Below are 17636 nucleotides of genomic sequence, written 5' to 3'. Positions count from 1 at the left end.
AGAAAAGATAAAAGGAAATGCATTCGATTACATCAGGGCACTTTTTGAATGAAAAGGACACAATCCACTGGAAAGGCTAGACTACCTCCAGATCGCAGGCACTCTAGGCACCAATGCCCCACAGAAAAAGGAGGAGAGAGAATCCTCCACAAATCAGTGCAGCACAGTCATGACCCAATTCAAAGCAAGGCGACTAGGACCAACGGTAAACATTCTCCACAAAGATCTTCAGAGCCCTTGTGAGTACACGACAGGGACAAAACCCTCACACAAGCCATGTAACCCCACAGTGATGGCATGCATCTCAGGGCCTACACAGTCTCCTGTCACTCGGTGTCACCACACTGCGGGGAAGAACAATCACCGGGTGACAGAAGACACAGCGAACGGTGCCCTGCCTTGCAGAGGCTTTTAGCCTCCGCCGAAACAGGGAAAACAAACATCTGAACAAAACCTCTTCAGAAACAGAAAAGAACGTTTTCATAGAACATTTTAACAATAATATCTGTTAGCTTCATTTCTACCCCAGACCCGGAGACCCTCAAGGTCAAGCAAATACAAAGAAGGTCAACCAGAAGAGAGGTCGGCATACTTCCTCTGTCAAGGGCTAGGTAGTATTTCAGGCTCTGGGGGCCACATGGTGTCTGTTGGATCTGCTCAACCCTACTGCTGAACAAAAGCAACCATATGTGAAAGAGCTAACAGGGTGTGTGCCAACAAAACTTTATTATGGAGATGAAATTCGAATTTCATAGTATTTTCTCATGTCTCTAAGTAATTATTCTTTTCATGTTTTCAATGATTACCCAATGTAAAAAACAAACAAAAATTCTCAGCTTGGGGGCTCTCCAAACACTGGCGGCCACTTGTGGGCTGTAGTTTGTTGTTGTTGTTGTTTTTGCAAACCCCTGATCTAGACGGTGTCTAATACAAAACCCTTTTCCAGTACTTTTCTCAACAGAGAAATGATCAAGAAAAAACTTGGTTAAAGACAAGACCTGAATCGCTCACTCCTCTCTCAAGAATCCTGAGTCTGTGCGCTATTACCATTTCATGCCTAGGGCCAAGCAGACTTAATTACCAGGCTGGTCCTGGGGTGAGGGCAATCGTAACTTATCATTTTCTTCTGTCTCGAATTCTTTTCAGAACAGACAGCATAAATCAACACCATATTTCCAAATAATTTTCTAATGGCAAACGCAGTCCTCAGAGTCCTGGTCGCCTCTCGACTTCAAGGATAACCCTACAACCATGTGGTCAGCATTCCATCCAGCCAGGCAGGCTGGGCAACACTTCTGTGTGAAATCAGTTTAATCGAGGTTTAAGAGACTTTAACTGGAAAGCAAACATAAGATCTCCTATCTCCTAAGTACTTTAGTTATCTTTCTTATGATGAGTACCACCCCCGAAGAAACAAAGAAAAAATCTATCTCTCTCTCTCTATAGATATATAAAGAGGCACACTTGGTATTAAATGGTCACTCGAAGGAAGGATGAAAAGACTGTCAACACACAAGTAACAATATTCTTTATTATGTGATCTCTGACTACTCTCCAAGTGTCAAGAAGATAAAACACATAGGAAATGGTGATTTTAAAGAACACATTAATATATAGATGAGAAAAAAGACACATTTTCAGAAGCAAGTCATTTCCTAAATATCAAGTTTATCCTTCCAAGGGTACATGGAAGACTCTCATTATTAAAATGAGGAACGTTCCCATCTAGCAGGACTAAATAAAAATCGCTCTGTTTTAAGCAAGGCAGGCCCCATCCCAGGGGCCCCAGACCATGTGAACAATCCATTTCCCTTTTAAGTCATGCTTTAATAAGCCAAACAGAACAAACAGAGCCCAGATACTCTTCTCTGGCCCACCTCTGAGAGCCCCAAACATCTCCAGGCAAACACGCCCCTGTCTCGTTATTAATCTCTTGAAAGAGATTACTAAGATTCTACTAAGAATGAGGCTGAAGAAGGTTTACACCCCACAGTCCAACAATCCAGTTGAGGACTTCAGTGAGACAGGATTCCGCTTCAATACTCAGCCCAGGATTGTTTACCTCACACGCAAAGACCAGCGGATCTTCCCCTCCCTCTACAAACAAGCCAAGAGACTTCTACCCCCTTCACCCATTTCCCCCTGCCCCCCCAAAGAAGATAGAGTAGCACATAAAGGGAAAAACACATTCCTATTGTGTACCCTACCCTGTCCTGCTCCCCGTCCCTCCCAGTGAGCACTCCTTGCCACAGCAAAGCTACGCTCACAAACCTCACCTCTACCCTGGCCCCTGGGTTCTAGAACAAGGACATTTAAATGGTGGCAATCCATCCATTTAACAAATCCTCCTCACAAGCACTTGAATTTGGACCTTAAGTAGAAAAAGAAATTTATCTGAACACAACTGCCTAGCTGTGGAAAATAAAAATGTAGTGAAGAGCAACTCTTTTACCACACCTACAATAAAAGTAAAAACCAAGAAGGGAGTTTTCTGTTCAGGGCAAGTAATGCCCTCATCCCTTGTTAGAAGAAGTTGGCTTTTCAAAAAAAAAAAAAAAAAAAAGACAAACACAAAAATGAAATACTGCCACTCTACACCACAGGCCCTGCCTCTCCTTTCCCCCCTCTGATGAAGGTTCTGGAACACACAGCTAAGTGGTGTGTTCCACATACACACAGCACATACACATAGACACAGCACGTCATGAGAGACAGCGGCAAGAGGCCACTGGAGACGAGAGCGGACTCACGAACAAGATGACAGAAAACAGCAAAGGTTTTGAAAAAAATCACACTCTGACTACTCACTGTATAAATCTGTTTCGTCTAGAATCTCAGATTTGATGATTTCTTCAATCACGTCTTCTAATGTGACAATTCCCAGAACTTCATAAAACGGGTCCCCTTCTCCTTCATTGTTCACTCGCTGCACAATGGCCAAATGAGATTTACCTTTAAAGAAAAGAAAACAAAGTTGAGGAAGCAATTCTCTGACTCTCCGGAAGGAAGTCTGGCACGGGAGCATGTTAAGAACAGAGGTGAACGCAGAGACCGGATGATCCAAGTCTGCATTTCGGCGTTTAAACACGGGGTGGAAATGGCACAGGCAAATGGAAAAGTTTCCCGAGTCATCGAAAGCAAGACGACTGAGCAGGAAGAGCCTCGACTTCTACACACGTCAGCCTGCGCCCCGTTACCATTTGCTTCCTCATGGGGTGGGTCTTCAATCATGTCGGCCCCTCCTCTGTGACCTTATAGCAACTGCCTTTTTTTTTTTTTTTTAGGAGAATGGTTCTCCAAGTGTGGTCTGTGGACCCTTAGGGATGCCCAAGACCCTCTTAGGAGGGCAGCGAGGTCAGATGATTTCCAGCGGAACACTCAACGTTCCCGACCTTTTGCACTGTGCTGGGGTTTGAGCCCATCAGGCAAAGCTGCCCGAGCACAAAGCGAGGCAGGAGGGGCAGACCAGGTTCTCTGCCACCACACATGCTCAGGAAATGGGGGGAAAGTCCATTTCTCTTCAGAATGTCCCTAGTGAAGATGTAAAAATTAATTTCATTAAATCTTGACCTTGAGTACTTGTCCTTTAATACTGTACGTGGCAAAAGGAGACCCACCCTAAAACACTTGAGTCACATCCTGAGGTATAATCATTGTCTTGAGGAAAGGCACTTACACAACTGTTTGCATGAGCAGGTTGCACTAGCCACGTTTTTCACTGGACGACATTTTTATCTGAAGGGTAAGTACCCAATGGATGGTGTTTAGACTTGTATATCTGGCAAATATTTCCTTGAAAATGGACAAAATGAGCCTGCAACGTTAAGAAAAACAACAGCAGCATTTGCTAGTGATAAAATTTGAGCTTTCACAGGAAAATTGGGATTTGGGGAAACTTGTGTCCACCACAGGCTTGAGAACTTCTCGACAAGGAGTTTTCTGATGAAGTAATGAGTGGGATTTTTAAAAATACTGAATAACAAAATAGGTCAACATGTCAAAGATCTACAGGACTCTCTGAACCAGTATTTTCCAAATGGCCATGGGAATGGTGCTACCAAGTCATGCACAGGTAAACAATCTATTCAGAGTACAAGACAGAACAACAGATTCTTTTTTCCTCTCATACCCAATTTTAATATTTTTTAAAAGATGCTTTTATTTAAATTCCAGTTATTTAACAGACTGGGTAACATTAGTGTCAAGTGTACGATTTAGTGACTCAACAGCTCCATGCAACACCCAGCGCTCATTGCCACAAGTGCCTTCCTTGATCCCAGTCACCTATTTCCCCCATCTTCCCGCTCACCCCCTCTCTGGTCACCATCAGTTTGTTCTCTACAGGTACAGAGTCTGCTGCTTGGTTATACCAATGGATTTCTTTTCTTTTTTCGTTCTTTCTTTCTTTCTTTTTCTTTTTTTTTTTTAAAGATATTTATTTATTTATTTATTTATTTGACAGATCATAGGTAAGCAGAGAGGGGAAGCAGGCTCCCTGCTGAGCAGAGAGCCTGATGCGGGACTTGATCCCAGGACCCCAAGATCATGACCTGAGCTGAAGGCAGAGGCTTAACCCACTGAGCCCCCCAGGTACCCCTAGACCAGTGGATTTCTTAAAATAAACTATTTATTTGGAATAATTTTAGATTGACAGAAAAGCTGTAAAGACAGTGCAGAATGCCTGTGGAGCCTCTCCTCAGTTGCCCCCACTGTCAACACCCTGCATTACCACAACATATTTGTAAAACTAAGAAATTGACCATTGATACAATAAATTCCAGACTTATTTGGGATTTCACCAGTTTTTCCATTAACTCTCTCTTTCTGTTCTAATATCCAGTCCAGAGTACCACACTGCATTCAGGTGTCCTGTCTCCTCTGGCATCTGACAGTTTCTTAGTCTTTGTTTTTTTATGACCTCGACAATCAAGGAGTACTGGTCAGGAATCCTGTAGAATGTCCTTTGATTTGGGTTTGTCTGATGTTTTCTCGTGATTAGACTGGGGTTCTGGGTTTTCTAGTTACATCACATCAGGGCTTTCTCGACAGCCACATGACATTTCGAGTTTCTCTACTATCCAGTTACTCATTTTTCTTCTTTCTCCAATTCTATCCCTTGGAAGCCGGTCATGAAGTCCAACCCACCCTCACGGAGTGGGGAGGAGTAGAAATGAAGCTCTCCTTCCTGGACTGGGAGAGTACCGACATATAGTAGGCAGAATCTTTCTATAAGGAAGATTTCAGACCAAAGGATTTCAATTTAACAGTGTACCCAAACTCCACTGGAATAGTTTCAGATTCTACATGACAACTAACCTTTAAAAAACTACCACTTGTGGAGTTTTGGTAGAGTATCAAAGGAAGATATTCCCAATCCCCCAAAATGGTTGTTCAAATACCCTGTCCCTTTCCAAATATCTGTGGGAGCTCAGATTTTCTTCATCTTTTTCAATTAAAACATATACTGCACAGACTGAATGCCGAAGATGATAGATGGGCTGCTATTTTTGTTTTGGAAAAGTTATTTTTAATAAAAATGTTATTTATGTTTATGTAGTGTATCTATTACTGTCCTTCAAAAAGTAATTAACCAGAAATGAATTAAGGTGTTTTATATTACTCCACTTTAATTTCAAATACAGTGAATATCAAAAGACAGAACCCACACAAAGTTCAAGAGTCCTCAGTAATTCTTAAGAGCTTAAAGAGATCTGAAGACAAAGTTTTTGTTTTTGTTTTTGTTTTTAAGACTTTATTTATTTACTTGACAGAGATAGGGGGAGAGAGGGAATGCAAGCAGGGAGAATGGGAGAGGGACAACCAGGCTTCCCGCTGAGCAGGGAGCCCAATGTGGGGCTCGATCCCAGGACCCTAGGATCATAACCTGAGCCAAAGGCAGATACCCAACAACTGAGCCACCCAGGCAGCCCTGAAGACAAGAAAGTTTAAGAACAGCTGCCAGAGGAGACGGCCAGAAGGGTAAGGGAGGAGCAGGTGCCCCAGAGCTGAACAGTCCTGGATTGAAATCCCAGCACGGGCCCTTCCTAGCCATTACTAGCTGTGTGATCACGAGCAAATTACAGAACTTTCCTGAGCCTCAGTCTCCTCATCTCTTAAAACCAGGCTCATAATAACTGCTGCCACACACAACTGCCCTAAACATCAGAGATCGTGTTGGGACCAGCAAGGACAGTGGCTGGGAGTCCCTAAACGATCAGGAAATGGGAACTCTCATTCTCTTTTTAACATTCTTCCTCAGTTCTAAGACACCATCAACTTATTACCAGCTTATTCAGAGACAAGAAAACCCTCTATATTAAAAGTACACCCTGACTAAAAGATGCATTTCCCTTTCAGAAAAAAAAATCTTTTTTTAATTTTTTTTTTAAGATTTTATTTATTTATTTGACAGAGAGAGATCACAAGTAGGCAGAGAGGCAGGCAGAGAAAGAGAGAGAGGAGGAAGCAGGCTCCCCGCCAAGCAGAGAGCCCGATGCGGGACTCGATCCCAGGACCCCGAGATCATGACCTGAGCCGAAGGCGGCGGCTTATCCCACTGAACCACCCAGGTGCCCCAGAAAAAAAATCTTTTAAGATAATAATGCATCTCTCAAATACCGATATTGGTTTTCCTAATCCAAGGCATGTGAGACATCCGAAACAGGTCCTTTATTTAAGCCAAGAAGACATGATCTGGAAATTTCGTGCTCTGTTAACATGTATACTACTTTCTTTAATGACCGGGTGGGGATTCTTTGGAGCGGGGGATGGTAGGGGGGGTTACTTAAATAAAGTTTACCTTAAACTTCAAATCAGGTGAGTTGACTCAAACAGAACCAGCTAGACAAACAAAAAAATATTCTCTGGGGGGTCAGAATGTGATCGAGTTCCCAGCACTTACTCAGAAACTGGCTCTGGTTTTATAGGTTTGTGGGTTCTTTCCTGCTCTGCTTCAGACCCCTTTACAGGCATCAGGGAAGCCTCGAAGCTTAGATTGTTAGACGATTAGGCATCCTAACAATTTTCATCCTTAGCGTGCTCATGCTCAAAGAATGAAAATATTTTGAGCAAATGAGGAGGGAAACTTATCAGCAATAGATATAAACACACATCAGGTCACGTCACTGCTACCCTGGTCCATTCAGGCCAGTCACTTTCTCACATCTGCTTTCCCAAGGACCCAAACATAAGCAGTTAAAAATTCTTGGTGAATGCTGTCTGTCGAAAGTTAAATTCTTTTGCTATTCCCAGCTTGTGATCATTTAAAAGGAATTTTCCAAAGCAAGGTCTAATATTAGACTCAAAATGAAGTTTCCATTCCACTGAGGCACTATTCTCACCAAAGTAACTACCGCATAATCAGATTGTCTTGGAGCGATTCGTTTAAATGCAGATGGACATACTTGAAATACCAGCTCGAAGGCACCAACAGATCTGAGTGGAAAGGGCCATACTCGACGAGAAACTATTCGTGTGAGTTAGGTTTCGTAGACCGAAAAATCACTAAGTTTTCTTCCAAGCTCACTTGTAGGCTTTCATCCCCCTACTTCCAGTGTTGAAACTCCTGCAGCTGCCCCAGAGCCACATTCTTTTAGCTTTGCAATTCCTGGTGAGAAGTCCTGTTTTCTGAAACTTTTTTCCAGGTAAGCAATACAACAAAACAAAACAAAACAAAAACGTTCCTCCTGTCGGATCACGAGATTGTATCCCCTCCATTTAACCATTTGCCGCAAGGAATGTGGTCTTCAATTTCAGCCACGGAGCAATCCAAAAGAAAAGGTAAACTTGTTGATGGGAGAAATTTTAAATAACTGAGTTCAAATAACATACTTTTTAACCCGAGTGTGGGGAGAATTAAGTCAGGATTAACAGCAGAAAAGCAACTTTGGGGAAACTCATCAAAGCCAAAGTCAAAAACTAGAAAAGATTATGAACTAATGGATACTTAGCTTCCAAAGAGATGAAAATACAGCCATCAGCAAAATAGGTAATTACAGGCATTAAATAACACTAGAACTTTTTAATATCAATAGATTAAATGAACTCAATAAAGTGTATGTGTAACAAAGAAAACATACACGGCTGTCACTATTAGGACCTGGAGAGAACCCTTTCTGGCAAGCTGGAAGGGATCTTGTGGTGTTCCAGTTGCTTCAAACCATCCTGAAATATAAACCCCTAGCCTTTCTTCCTCCAGCTCTGGCCCTAGAAATGGAGGAAAAACAGATCACCAAGTCAGGCTGAAGAGAACCCAAGCAGGCCTGTTTTCAGACTATAGGGTTCTAGGAGACATCTCAACTCAAATCCAGAATTATAAGCAAGTTATTAGAAAGGAGTAACCTAGATTGTTCATCTTTAACTGTTGTGTGCTCAGGGCAAGGCACCTGCACAGATGACTTCGGAAGAACCGGTCTCCATGATGAGATGAGCTCAGTGACCATCTGCACACAGTAAGGCAGGCATCAACTTCCTGCCGCTGCCTGTTCCCACCTGGGGTGTTCTCTCTGGACTGCTGATCTAGCCCAGCACAGGGGCCAGGTGGCAGCCCTGTACCTTTTAACTTTGCTTCAATCCCAGGCTCAGATTTTATTTTTTTTTTAATTTATTTTTTTTAAAGATTTTATTTATTTATTTGACAGAGAGAGATCACAAGTAGGCAGAGAGTCAGGCAGGCAGAGAGAGAGAGAGGAGGAAACAGGCTCCCTGCTGAGCAGAGAGCCCGATGTGGGACTCGATCCCAGGACCCTGAGATCATGACCTGAGCCGAAGGCAGCGGCTTAACCCACTGAGCCACCCAGGCGCCCACCAGGCTCAGATTTTAAAAGACAAGTACCGGCAGTATGTTGATGGAAATAATCAGGCAGGACAGCGATGAGGCGGACAGAGGGCACCCAGAGAAATTATGAGCACGGTTGCTCTTCTACAAATTGGATGTCAGGGAGGGGCGATGGAGCAGCAGACAGACTAGCGGACAGAGCCAAGAAAGCAAGCCAAGAGACCAATGAAGAAGGATGGAACCAGGAAAAACTGGACACCGCCGTGCTAACCGTGACAGCGAGTAGTCCAACAGACCCATTAAAGTAGCCATGAGACAGAGTCCATGGGGCCCGGAGAGGCCACTCAAACAGCAGGAAGAACACAAGCAGGAAGATTCAATGTGGAGAAAAGCCAAACATGGTACAATCATCGTTACTGCTACGTTGCTCAACTCCAGGGGCGTGGCCAGCAGAGAACACATGGTCTGTTCCCCCTACACCATGCCGTGCGGGAGCCCCTCACTAACCAAAGCTGGGGCCCAGGAAGCTTGGGGAGGCCTTCATTTTTAAAAGATTCTCAGTGGTGGGCACCTGGGTGGCTCAGTGGGTTAAGCCGCTGCCTTCGGCTCAGGTCATGATCTCAGGGTCCTGGGATCGAGTCCCACATCGGGCTCTCTGCTCAGCAGGAAGCCTGTTTCCTCCTCTCTCTCTCTCTGCCTGCCTCTCTGCCTACTTGTGATCTCTCTCTGTCAAATAAATAAATAAAGTCTTAAAAAAAAAAAAAAAAAGATTCTCAGTGGTAACAAGTTCCCAAAATGGGATGGAGGAGATCTGAAGGGCCATACTCAGGTTCTCCCCAAGGACATCAGTTTTGATTACTGGCCAAGAAGTCAATCAATAATACACTTGGAGCAGAATGAGCCTTGTTTTACAAAATATGAACACAACGGATCACGTGAGAGGAAGTGTATGAGCATAATCTGTGACCCATAAAACACAGGGCCGTGCAACTAACTGGTGGGGGAGAGAGACACTAGGAGGGAGAGACAACAAAAAAGCATGTCCAGCTGGGGACCAGGAGCCATGGAGAACAAACAGCAGGGGCAGAATTATTTAATACAGGATGGGCAGGGAGGGCCTCACTAATGAGGGGGCATCGGAGTGAAGCTGAGGGGCACAGAGGAGCCAGATGAAGCAGGTAAGGGACCAGGGCGGGGGGTGACAGGCGGGAGGAATAACAGGCCCTGAGGAGGGAGAGGCCGGAGGAGAAGGCAGGGAGGCTGGTGTGGAGGGAGCAGAGCCAGCAAGAGGGAAGCCGGTGGAGAGGAGGGGCAGGTCATATAACCAGTAGAAAGGCGGGAGCTTCTGCTCTGAGACAGGTGGTCAGGTGGTCATTGGAAGGTTCTGAGCCAAAGAGTGGCATGGCCTGGATGGTTCTAAAAGGATCTCCCTGCCTGCGGAGGTGAGAAGAGGCTTGGCAGCTGGTAGGAAGAGTTCGGCAGTGGGGAAGGGCTGAGGCAGGGAGAAGGGAGAGTTATGTCAGGAATCTAAGTGAGAGGGGAGGGTGGCGTGGAGCAGGTGCTAGCAGTGGAGGTGACAAGTACTTAGATTCTGAGTATGTCAGATAGAGCTGGCAGCTCTGGCTGATGGACTGAATGTAGGGCAGAGGCGAGAGGAGTCAAGGCCAGTTCTAAGGTGTTTCCGCCCGAGCCAGGGGAAGGAGAGTCGCAGCTACTGCCAAGGGCTGCTGGAAGGCCCGCATCTGAAAGGGTGACATCAGTCCCGTTGTAGAACAGGCCCGCTGAGAGAGGCCAGAGGGAGTATGCAGAAGAAGGACAATGGGGTTTCGAAAGCCAGATTTTTAAAAAACGATTTTAAGAAGCAGAGAGGACTGGAAATCATCAAATGCAGCCTAAAAGGTCATGAGAGCTGATTACGGGGACAAAAGACCCTCAAGCGTGAAGCATCGAAGGCCGTGGTCCGTGCCCAGAGTCCGTGGGACTTCCACTCCGACCCTTCTTGCTAGCGGGAGACACGAGCTGCTTCTACTGGGGGCCTTCGCCACAAAGACCTGTGTCACTAGGACAGAACTAGGCTTTCCTCTCCAAAGCAACACGCCCCTCTCCAAGTACCCACTTCTAGAAATGACACCATTAGATTTCCAGTCACCCAGGCTTGACGCTCTGAAACTGCCTTTGCCTCTCCTCTCCCTGCTCTCACTTTTCCTCCTCCTTTTTCATGAAGCGTGAATACAGAGCATCTAAGATGATGAGTGAGACCGGTGAGTCTCCACAGGTACAGATTCCTGCAGAACCACCGCCCAGGAGGACTAGCAAGGTCAGGGCAGAACAACGGACCAAAGGGGGTGAATGAGGGAGGAGGCTAGAGGGGAGCCCAGAGCAGGGAATAGGGAACAGAGGGGGACAGACGTGCCTAAGTAGGATAAACTCACTTCTGGTTCCAAGGCAGGTAGAGGCCCGCCTGTGGTCTCCCTGGGAAGACCTCCGTTCCCCAGCCCCTTCTGTTTGTTGACAAAGGATCCTCCCAAAATAGAAATCCCAGTGATCCTGCAACATGCGAGCTCACGATGATTAAGTGGGTATACAGCCTCCGAAGAAGGGAAGCGATGCTCCTCCTGTCTTCAGTCACACCTGCATTATTGTGTTCGGGGCTGGGTTTTGTAATTTACCGGAGGCAAACTGAGGACAGAACTACCAAGGTCCTTGAAAATGTACAAACCATACCACATGAGGCACAAATGAAAAGACCAGAGAGTTCTAGAAGAGACTGCTAGAAGAGACACCTGGGCAGGGGTGGAACTCAACAGAAGCCTTCAAGTCTCTGAAATGGAAAGCCATCGGTGGCGCCTGTGCCCTTCACCCAACAGTGTGCTACCTGCACTTGTTCCTCCATCTCCCCTGATGAGACTGTCACCTCCTTGAAGACAGGAGCCTAGGCTTTATGCATCTTTGTATTACCCTCCTCCCAGCCCCCACAACCCCGCCAAGTCTAGCACATCCCCGAACTCCTGTCTCTTTTCTGCTCCTGGAAACCTAAGGCTCACTGGGTTGCAACACGCTCATGTCATCCCTTCTGTGGTGTTCACTTCCCATCTCCTCAGCAAAGGAGAAAACCTGGTAGAGTAGGGCTCAGAGGCCATCAAAACCTGGCCACATGGCCCCCTCTTTCCACCTCTGTCTCCATACTCCTCCTACATGCTCACAAGCCAGCAGGTGGCCCGATGTCCTCCAGTTGTAACCATGACAGCTTTACTCCAGCTCTCCTCGAAGTCCCAATCCTGGCAGTCCTTGTCATTGCTGCCCCCGCGTGGAACGCCTCTCCAAATGGCACCTTTCCCAGGATGCCCTTCCTGGTCCCCAAAGGTAGAGATGGTCCTTTCTCTTTCTCAACTCCCACAGCGTCCCCTACATTTCTCATCAGGCATGGTCACTGGCTGCCTCCTAGTAAGGCTGTCATCTTCTCTGCTGGACTGAGCTCCTCGGTCACCCCCTTCTCCCACAGCACCTGGCTGAGGCCCACCCCACCTCACCCAACAGGTAGGAAGGAGCATCTCTCAGAAGGGGTTGGTCCTCACAGTACCCGAACCCCTGCACTCACTTCCACGACACACCCCTCTGGGATCGCAGCTCCCACCATCCCCCAGCCCGAGCGCCTGCATCTCTGCACCCACATTACCCTTAACCAGACACAGGTCCTCTCCCCATCCATTTCCCTCTTAATTCAACAGCTACCCACCCACCCCCAAAAAAAGAAGGTTCCCCTGAATTATAAGCCACATTACACAAAGCCATTTTCTCATAACTTTTGTAAGTAAAACATGGGTGAACTCTTACACATGTCTTGTAGGTCTTGTACTGACTAACATGGTAACAGGTATCATGTAACATGAGAACAGCAATTCAACTTAAGGAGAAGCAACAGAATTTCTTTTTCAGGAGCTCTATTGCCCAGTGATTTCTGTACCATTTAAAGCTAAACTGGAAACAAATTCGTGTGTGTGTGTGTGCATCTGTGTGTGTGTAAGTACTTATTTTACCTTACCACCCCCACCAGAGCTAAATGCATTTTTTCCAATTGAATTTTCCCACCATAAAATACACCAGAAAAATGTGACACAGATCTTAAAATAGTCCTATATAAACAATACAGGAGTATATATATAGAAGCACTTGCTGTATATAGAAATCAGTGGGCTTAAGTGATGATAACTGTTGCTATTCTGGGAGACAAAAGCCCCCTTTTACCAAAAGTTTTACTACTTCCAAAAATTCTTGTGGCCGACCAGTAAGCGGCTGCCTGAGTTCTCTCCGGCCGGACAGCTCCTCCAGCCCAGACATGCGGGGTCATCTCAGTCACCCACAGCCTCACTCCCAGTTAGGTCATGTCTGCCCGGGGTGGGGGCGGATGTGGTTTACTGGGGTTGGCCATGGAATCATGGCTCCCTAAAATCTGAGTTGGGAGGGCGCTGAGGGGAGAGTTTTGACAAGATAACATTTCCTAACAGGACCACTTTCTGAACAGAACTCTGAAGTTACCTACTACCTCCGATGATAGAACTTTCAGGGAACCGGCCTGCTATTCAATGGTCACTCAAAGAGTGAGGAGGCTGTCACTCACTGAGGCCCTCGGCCCCCAAAGGACTTTTCTTCCCCTCCCAGAAGCAAAGCAAATGCCTTCCCAGAAGTTGACTGCAGGGTCTTGGGCACTGTGCAGAACACCACCCCTCTACCACCGCCACAGGTTAGATCCACCAGGGCCCAGCTCCAGTGATGCACCGACAGCGGCCCTCCCTGTGTGTTATCCACATCTGCCTCTTAACCTCTAAATGGAGCCTGGGGCCACCTTCCCATTCATAACTGTAGCTTCTTATCCTGTATCCCTAAAATCGCAGTATCAGAGAGAAAAAAAATTAGGTTCTCAATATCTTTTAAGACATTTTAAAAGGAATTAGGTCTGTAAGATATCTTCATAGTGCTACTACTGACTGGCTGGATTTCGTTGTCCGCACCAATCTCTCACGCAGTCAGATCAGAAACCGCACAGGCTGAGAAAATCCAATCCATGGGGTTCTCAGAACTTGACGGCTGTATCAGTGGAGACGGGGGGAAGGTATGGTTGCCTCGAAGGACAACCACCTTTACATGTTAGGAAAATTCCTGAAGTATATTAAAGCCACAGACAACTGCCTGGCCAATCACAGGCGCACAAATATATATGGAGTAAAGCCACAAATTTATCTAAATCCTTTGGACATATTTTTTATTTTCCATCTATACAACTCTCTGTGTTTAAAAAAAAAAAAAGGAAAGGAAGAAAGTTATTTCACCAGTCCTGAAACTACCACTTGCATTTTTAAAGGTATCTTCTGGGCTCACTCAGATTTTGTCCATTAGTTTTTAAGTTATATCCACATCTCGCTCAGTCGTCACCATTGTAGAGACACGGTCTGTTTACAATATGCCCAATAATATTCCATCTAAGCATTTAATCGTGATTCTTGAAAAAACTTTATATTTAACACTACACACTCACCTGTCCCCTCCAATTTTCCCATCAGGCATATGCTCTTCTACTCAACAAATCTATGTTGAGAATATACTTTATTCCTGGCAGAGGACCAAATATATTTAGGTGTCTACCTTCTTAAGGAAACCATTTTTTTAAATGATTAGAAAATGGATTCTCATTACAAAAAGATTATTTGCTTTATAAAATAAATTGTTCTATTAGGATTTCATTTTGAGATAACTGTATATTCATACATAGTCGTAAGAAACAAGATGCTGAGTGTTTTTAACCCAGTTTCCTTGATGGTAAAATCTTGCCAAACTATAGCCCAGTATCCCAACCAGGGCACGGACGCTGCCTCAGTTACCACACAGAACAGGTCCGTCCCCACAAGACCTCATGGACTTCCCCTCCCCCTCCTCCAAACAGGCCATTTTAATAGTTTCTCTGGTGAAATAAAGACTTAGTGTTCTACTGGCAGTGACACTTAAGTTTAGCGTTTAAGTTCAGGCAAATGTTAAAAAGCTCACAAAATGGTAATCAATAGGAAAACATTTTTTAGTCCACAAAAGCTTGGTTGACAAGGCAACTTTTGAAAACATAAGAGCAGGGGGTTCGGAGGGTCTAATCCTGATGAGATGAACTATCCTGAGGCTTGCCCTTCCCGGGCTGGCCAAGGCATACTGTAGGCAGTTAGGAACTCTTGAGTGCTCAGATAGGACTGTTTCTCAAGATTAGTAGAGAAATAAGCCTGAATTTAATAAACATCTGTAGAGGTGCCTCAACGACAGTATCATTTTCCAGAGAGCTCTTCCTCGGTTTCTCTAGATGGGATGGAATTTTCATGTGTCCACTTGGGGAGGGAACTAACCGAGGTGCTGCGGGAAGGGATTTCACAGATGAATTAAAATCTCGAATCGGTTAACTTGGAGGGTAATTATCCTGGGTGGGCCTGACCTGATTAGCTAGAAGGCCTTAAAAGCAGGGTGCAGACTTTCTGAGAACTAGAAGTTCCACACGTCAAAAACAGCTGCAAACCATGCTGGCGTGCGTCCTTTCCTACCGACTCAGGGCTGCCTTAGCCTCCACAATGATGCATGCCTGTTCCTTCTAACAGATCCCTTAATGAATACTGTGTCTGTCTGTCTGTCTTCTGCTGGTTCTGCTTGTTGGACAGACTCAGGATCCGCACCACAAAGGGATTTAGAAAGCAGATAGCAAAACAAAATTAGGATTAGATGAAGTTTTCATGTCTCAAACCCAAGACAATGGACAATTGTCTACAAAGACAAAGTGATGTGGATGCTGAGCCAGAGCGAGATGCTTAATGAACTTTCTGGTAGAAAGAGCAAATCAAGTAACCTTTTGGAACAACACAAAAATTTACCTAGACTAAACTGTAGTTGTATCTAAAAAAAGCTAAATCCTTTCTTTCAATCCGTCCAAACGGACCCCTTCCATTAAAGACCGCCATCTGGTCCTTCCACCTAAGTTCGGATTCCAGGCTGAAAACAATAGATGGGCTTGCATTCCCATGCCACCACCCACTTGGGGTTCTCTTTTGCTTGCCTTCAGTTTTGCTGCCAGATGCTTTAGCCAGAAACCTAAAGTCAGGCAATTAATATAAGATTCCAGCCATTCTGTGACTTAATGGCCCATCCAAATGATTTGTGAGAAACTCTCCTGAATCAACAGAAGAGAAACTGAAGAGTTTTTTCCATTATTCCTCTCTCCCAGAGTATTTAAAGACTTGGGATTTTCCCATCTTTTGGGGAAATATTTTTATTATAAATAGTGAAGCATGCCGGGCCTCTCTGCTTCATCTTTTTTGGTGGTAACACTCACTGTACACTCACTGGAATGTTTTCCTAGTAAATGATCAGCAATGGAAAACATGGCTAAGACAAAAGACGGCTTTCGGGAGGAGAGAATGGGAACCTTCTCATCTTTCCCAAGAGACAGGTAGTTCTTCTATAGAACTCTGGTATTTATTTTAGAACTAATGAGTCTATTTCTGACTCATAGCCTTATGATGATGAAGACTGGCCATACCAGTAAGGTAAGAGTCCAACAGATTTACAGCAGTCCATCAAACCCAGTAGGAGATTCCAAAAAGAGAAATGCATTTCTGCTGCTAAGGCCAAATGCCACTGTTTTTCATTTAATGATTTTCTCTTCTGTCCCTTCCTTGTATCTTACTTTTCTGGACCAATCATCATTTAGAACTCTGTTTTGTAGTCCAATCCCTCTCTTGATTGCAACTCAACTAAATTTCCTGGATGATTTCTATAACACAAGTAGACAAGACTGCTAGGGACAGACACCAAGTCATACATAAAAATTCAATTCTCTTTGTGATGTTCAGAATGAACAAAAATTATCTCAGCCTAGACAAAGTGTTAAAAAACACTGCAGATCAATCAAGCCACACCATTCCCTGCTTTAGAAGCAGGCATTTTAAGGAAAGGCCTGAGCAGGCACCCATTCTTTTTAAGCCTGCTTAAAGGGGAAACTGAGGGCTGATTTTGTTCAAGAGACACCTATCGCCTTTCCCACTCAAGTTTCCTTTTGTAAAGTCCTTCCTGAGGATCTCAAGTTGGAATGAGGAGGGGGGATTGTTATTACTGTACAGTTAATATAAGATTATCGAAAGTCACTGAGTCCTAAAGTTGAGGGAAAACTAGATCATGTAGTTTAATTTCTTATCCAATGTATTAATCCTGCAAGGAAATTTTATGCAAATAACCTACTTGGAAAAAAAATGAAGGCAAAAATAGTTTGACATTTTCCTTATTGTCCTGACATAGCAGAAGTCCTAGCATCTTACTCTTCTGTTTCCTGTTCCTGGGAACCTCAAGCACATCATTGTGTGTTGTTTTTGGTTTTTAGATTTTTTTATTTATTTGCCAGAGAGAGAGAGAGAGAGAGAGATATCATAAGCAGGCAAAGAGGCAGGTGGAAAGAGGGGGAAGCAGGCCCTCTGCTGAGCAGAAAGTCCGATGCAGGGCTTGATCCCAGGACCCTGAGACCATGACCTGAGCTGAAGGCAGAGGGTTAATCCACTGAGCCACCCAGGTGCCCCTTCACATCACTGCTATTATAGAGGAGAAAAAAGATGGGATTTGACAACTTTAAAAAACCAAACATTTTCTGGGATGCCTAGGTGGTTCAGTTGGTTTAGAGTCTGATTCTTGGCTTTGGCTCAGGTCATGATCTCAGGGTGGTGATATCAAGTTCAACACCCAGTTCCCCACTCAGCATGGAGTCTGCTCAAGATTCCCTCTCCCTCTGTCCTTCCCCCACCCCCTTACTTAAGAGCACACTCTCTCTAAAGAAATCTTTAAAACATTT

General features: G+C 44.9%; 1 protein-coding gene across 4 annotated transcripts in view; it reads right to left on the bottom strand.

Moving 5' to 3' along the window:
• Window positions 1–17636, bottom strand: part of CNNM2 (cyclin and CBS domain divalent metal cation transport mediator 2) — a 148296-nt gene that overhangs the window by 27817 nt on the left and 102843 nt on the right. For all 4 annotated transcript variants that reach the window (XR_014309329.1, XR_014309330.1, XM_082722459.1 and 1 more), the window contains exon 2: window positions 2809–2952. Coding sequence is in view for 2 of the 4 variants with exons in the window: in XM_082722459.1 (XP_082578585.1) it covers window positions 2809–2952 (144 nt within the window). In the remaining 2 variants the exon portion in view is untranslated. The remainder of the gene's footprint in view (window positions 1–2808; window positions 2953–17636) is intronic.

The sequence above is a fragment of the Mustela nivalis genome, assembly GCF_964662115.1.
Source record: "Mustela nivalis genome assembly, chromosome: 2".
In the NCBI taxonomy this organism is placed as follows: Eukaryota; Metazoa; Chordata; class Mammalia; order Carnivora; family Mustelidae; genus Mustela; species Mustela nivalis.
Note: the sequence above shows the minus strand (reverse complement) of the source record. Positions and strands in the feature narration are given on the sequence as shown.